The sequence below is a fragment of the Vipera berus genome, assembly GCF_964194415.1.
Source record: "Vipera berus genome assembly, chromosome: Z".
NCBI lineage: Eukaryota > Metazoa > Chordata > Lepidosauria > Squamata > Viperidae > Vipera > Vipera berus.
This window is the reverse complement of record NC_138205.1, coordinates 27,820,046-27,825,704: the sequence shown is the minus strand read 5'-3', so window position 1 is coordinate 27,825,704 and position 5,659 is coordinate 27,820,046. Positions and strand designations below refer to the sequence as shown.

General features: G+C 35.3%; 1 protein-coding gene across 1 annotated transcript; it reads left to right on the top strand.

Annotated features, from left to right (window-relative positions):
- Positions 1-507: 507 nt before the first annotated feature.
- On the top strand, positions 508-1,476 carry LOC308678923 (olfactory receptor 8H2-like; the record flags this gene model as incomplete). The annotated part of the gene is made up of 1 exon (XM_081346153.1): positions 508-1,476. One exon carries the CDS (start codon positions 508-510, stop codon positions 1,474-1,476), a length of 969 nt encoding a protein of 322 aa, XP_081202279.1.
- Positions 1,477-5,659: the final 4,183 nt, after the last annotated feature.

The window sequence follows — 5,659 nt, the reverse complement described above, 5'->3', positions numbered from 1 at the left end:
AAAGTATGTAACATATTTTCACTGAGCTAAGTGATAACACCAAGTTAAACTTGGTTGATCTGAAAAAAGTAAGCAAAGCTACTTGTTACTTGGATTTCAGATGGAAGGTCTTTAGTAAAAAAAAACTAATTTCCTCTGATTTGCACTAGGTTTAATGAAAAAATGAATGGATTGCAAGAGACTTTTGTTCATCTTCAGATGAAAGTTATTTTATTGACTTAACCTTCACTGAAGGTTGAAGTGAAATGTTCCCCAAATAAAAATGAAAACCCAACAAGCTTCTGTTTTCTACTACAATATCTGACTTAGTTTTCCTGACCTCATGATGTTCACCTGTTTGTTCTCAAATGACTTGTTTTTCAGGTCCTCATATGTTGTGCTGCTGTGGCTTGTAACTACGGAATTGTAAAAAAGAAAAACTGCTTCATAGCTGTGACTGTGGCTTTTAAGAACTGCATTAAGTAATTTCTAAGCAGCTCAAATAATTTTTGCATCATACCTGCTGGCATGACAAAAACAGAACAAGAGAACCAAACAGATATTATAGCTTTCCATCTGCTGGGATTTGTTGGACTTGGAAATCTACAGGTTCTACTCTTTTGGCTTTTCTTAATTATCTACATTATTACCATGGTGGGGAATATCCTGATCATTTTGCTTGTTAGTATTGATTCCCATCTTCACACTCCCATGTATTTCTTCCTGAGCAATCTCTCTTGCCTGGAAATCTGTTACAGTTCTAACATCCTTCCAATGATGCTGGATAATCTCTTATATGGTAGGAAAAGGTACATTTCTGTAACTGGTTGCATGATGCAATATTACTTTTTTGCTATTTTAGGAGTTGCTGAATGTTGTCTACTAGGGGCAATGTCATATGATAGGTGTGTAGCAATTTGTAAGCCTCTGCATTACACAATACTTATGAATGGCAGAATTTGTCTCCAGTTTATAATTGGATCATGGATCAATGGCTTATTTGTTATGAGCATAGTTTTATATCTGATGCGTCAATTGAAGTTCTGTGGCCCCAGTGAAATCAATCATTTCTTTTGTGAACTGAATCCAATATTAAAGCTAGCATGCAATGACACTCACATTATTGAAGTAGTAACTTTTTTCATATCTGCTATGTGTATCTTGCTTCCTTTCTTTTTGACTTTGGCATCTTATATCTTCATTATTTCCACTATAATGAGAATGTCATCTATGAGTGGGAGGAAAAAGGCTTTCTCAACCTGCTCCTCACACCTCATGGTGGTGTCTATTTTCTATAGCACCTTAATGATTGTCTACATTTTGCCCAAAACAGATGGCCTGCGTAATATTAACAAAGTGTTGTCTCTGTTTTATACAGTCCTGACCCCTTTGTTCAATCCCCTGATATACAGCTTACGAAACAGGGAGGTGAAAGAGGCCCTTATAAAAGTGGTTGCTAAATTGTGTACAATTGGAAGAATGTACCACCATAATTAGCACAAACATTTTTTTCATGTTATATTATTCCTCACTGAAATGAAGATTTGGGCTTCTCGAGAATATAATCACATCGATGGATTTCTCTAAAACTGTATTAGGGACATTAAAGAATTCTGCCATGCTTATGTCCTCCTCACCTGAGGCAGCCAAAGCAGGGTGAATGGCATACCTAAGTGAATTTTGTTAGCGTTCATTCTGATGAGATGTATTCATTATTTTTAAAGGGGCAGCTTGAAATCCAGAAGAAAAAATAATTTCACAGAAAGCCTTTTTCTCTCTGGATTAACCACTTGATTCTTAGTAAATACATTCATGGCTGCTTCAAAGAGGTGGAAGCAGAGGTAGTATTGCTGGTGACTTTGACAGTGCTGAGGTTTGACCCTTCCCCATTAAATATCTGACTTTTACAAGGAGAAGTTTGGGAGGAGCAGTAGGGAATTTCATACCAGTCCTAAAGCTGCTTTTATTGAGGTAATTGATCATGACTAGTAGAGGCTATCCTTTATAAAAACTTTCCATTGTTGACAATTTTTCATTTAAAAATATTAAATGTTATTTACTTGGAAATATGCTTTTTGGTCTAATTCATCTTGTGCCTTCTGATTTCATTTTTGGTTTACATATTTGTTTTTTTTATTTATTTAATAAATAATACATTTATTTAATATATTTCACCCAGAGTCATAGCTTATGAGATAGGCAAGAATATCTATTTGATAAATTATATAGCTATTTTTATGATTCTATGTGTCACCCTGTGATAATTACTAATATGGATAATCACAGATATGCAATATTAGCTATAAAGCATTAGAAATAATGATAAAATTTTTAATAGCAACATCACTGTTTTAATTGACAGAGATATTCATGTTCTATCTCCAATCCTCCTAAAAAAGTAAGAGAAGCAAATCTTCATTTTTTTATTTTTGTCATTACCCAATCATTCTGCCCTCTACTTATTATCAAACTATCAATGCTGTTCCATAAGCTGATGTTTCCAGTTGTTTGGGGATTAGAACTGTCTGATAAACTAACTAAGGCACTCCCCTGAAATTGGTTGCACTACTTCAAAAGAAGATTGGTGTAAGGAGTAACCAAGGCAATAAAAAGAGAAGGTGGACCATCGCTTTGCACCTGTGAGCTCTTTTGACCATTAGAGAAAATGGGGAAATACCAAATAGTAATGATTCTCTCTCAGTATGTTGTCATTGCAATTGTTTTTTCAGTTATAATCCTATTAGTTAAATCCTTGTGTTTAAAAGTGAAATAGAACTTCTCTTCAAGATGTAATTTACAAAGTAGTTATTTGGCTGCTGACATTTGCCAGTCCCTTCTGTTCACACCCATGAGCTATCCAGAGTGCACCATAGGGGGTAGACTAGCCCCACACTTATAAAATTTGATGGTGTTCTGTTATACCATCCAACTCTTTCCCCAACACCAGCTTCACCTCACATTAGGTGTTGCAATCAGGTAGGTACCAGTTGATTTCACATCTATTCACACACACACACACACACACACACACACACACACACACACACACACACTATGCAATGTATATATTAGAGATAGAATTTAATTCCTAACATTTAAGTCAGTTTACTTAATAATAGGAAAGAGTAGGAGATGAAATATTACATGAAATATTAAGGAAAAAGACAATGGCAAATCACTTCCAAAATCTTACCAAAAAACTTCAGGACTTCAGCATCACTTGATGACATGCACATATACACTCCTATACTTAAAGAGCATTATTGACATTTTTTTTAGTCTTTAAAGTAGCAATTGTATATAGAGAGAAGTTTTAAATATCTGGGAGTTTTCAGATTTCCCCTGGCCATTATCATCCAAAGACTGGTTCTCTTCCTCTGGGATAATATAAATTTTTATAGCAGGGACTGTGTCCTTTCATACAGGATAAATGCTAAGTTAGGGGTTTTTTTATGCAGTCAGTTAGATTTTATTTTAGTAAGTTCTTATATTAAGATTAGTCATGAATTAAATCTAGATATCAAGATAAGATTTTATAGAAAATTTGATGATCATGGTGAGAGAAAATTGAAAGCTTCTACAGAAATAATTACGTACCATACTGTTGGACTGTTATTCCTGTTTATGCTATTGGCTAGCCATATTTTTAAATTCAAAATTCATTCTCTGTTAAATATATTTAGCAGAGACTGAATTTGGATTTAAAGTGTTATTGAGTCTTCTTAATTCAGATTCTAAATTTTTAAAATGCATTTTCATAAGTATTTGACAAACTTAATGAACCAATATTAACTTATCTTGTTTTCTTAAAAGAAAATTGCCATTGAAGTACTAAATATTCAAATGGAGAATAGAAGTGCTATGGAACATATTAGAAAGAAATGTGAGAACATAAGTAGGGAAAATTTTAAAAAAGAAAATGTATTGTTAGAAGAAAAGTCTGGATACTTCTGCCCTCAACTATTTTATTTTTTATCCTTTTTCTTCCTTGCCCATTTCTTTGTTGCAATCGTCAACACATTTCCTATGATTCATATGAAACCATTGACATTCATTCAGTCCAAAAAAACAATTAACTGGTCACAAAACAATAATTTCAAATTCCACATTACTTTTATTGGGAATACAGCAAAGGCAGAAAACATGTGTTACTAACAACAGATATTACTGGGATACATAGATTTAGGAGACAGTCTGGTGTCTTGTTCTAGGTCACTCTTCCCCAACTCGGAACTTTCTGGATGTCTTGGGAATGGAACAGCTGAAATTCTTCAAATCACATTTCTAAACAGACTGGAATGTGTGAGTGGATTGGATTCAAATCAAGCATGCATATAAGAATAAGGAAGAAAAGCTATTTATCTCACCATGTGATGCAATTTTGGCCCATCTGGTATTCAGCTAATATTTTTAAATTTCAGGGAAGAGCGATTTCAGGGAAGAGTGCTATGTCACAATTTATTAGGTTCAAATATTCACCAAAGTGGCATTTCTTATTTGCTAGATCAACAATTCCCAGAATTTTCAACCTCAAACCTTTTCTGGATAATAGCAATATTGATTCTGCCAAACACCCATCAAGTTCATAATGTGGACTGTGGGCTTCTGAATTGCAGATCCCCAGTATTTCCAGTTAAGGGTCCTGAAGCTCATCTTTTGATTTTAATTTATAATATGTGGTATGAAATAAATTGCTTCCCAAATTCTCACTTCTGTGTATAACACAACTTGGAGGCAAAGCTGTTAAATGAAGCTAGCAACTTCTAATTCTGCCTTTCTACTGCAAATAAGGTCATGATTTTCCTACAGGGAGAAATGGGAAGAAAACAGCACCTCAATCCATTGGTAAATATGATTTGTGAAAACTTAAGTCAATATTCAAAATATGGACCAAATTTTTCAAAAAAAGGTATTTTCTGAAGTAAATGATCTGGCTGATTTGAAAAAAACAACAACACAAAAACCTGAAGTAGACACACATCAAATTAGACCTCAATGGGAATCTCTCAGGAAAGTAAGCAGAACTGAAAGCCATTGCATTATATAATAATAATTAAGCATAGAGTTTGTTTCCAGCCTATTGCAGGATCATGAATCAATAGTGTATTTATTATGAAGATAACTTTATGTAGCTCTACCTCCAAAATGGCTGCAAAAGTCTGGATCCCTCTGTCCCTTTCCCCCAGGCAATTTGGTGTCCCGCCCTCTCAGTCATTGCCTTATGTTTTGGCGTCCCTTGCTCTGTCACTTGCCCTAGCCATCAGCCTACTCTGGTCACTTGCCTTGGCACCTCCATTCACACAGATCAGATGTGTCAAACTCAGAACATCATGTGACATGTCACAACATATTGTGACTGTTTTTTCCATTGCCGGCAATGGGCTGGGCGCAGTTTTGGCATGACGCATCTTGCCCACAGGCCAGCAGTTTCTCAACCCTGACCCAGATCATATCACCTCCACTATACTTTGGTCAGTGGTGGGATTCAAATATGTGAACAACTGGTTCTCTGTGTGAATGCTGCTTCTGGAAATCCATTTTGGGCCTGGGCAACAAAAAAATAGCTACCAGTTCTGTCAAAGTGATGCAAACTGGCTGAATCCAACACCTGCCTCTGGTGGATCAGCTTGCCTTCACTTTCTTATGATGTGTCTGGTCATGGCTCACCCACTCTTCTGGA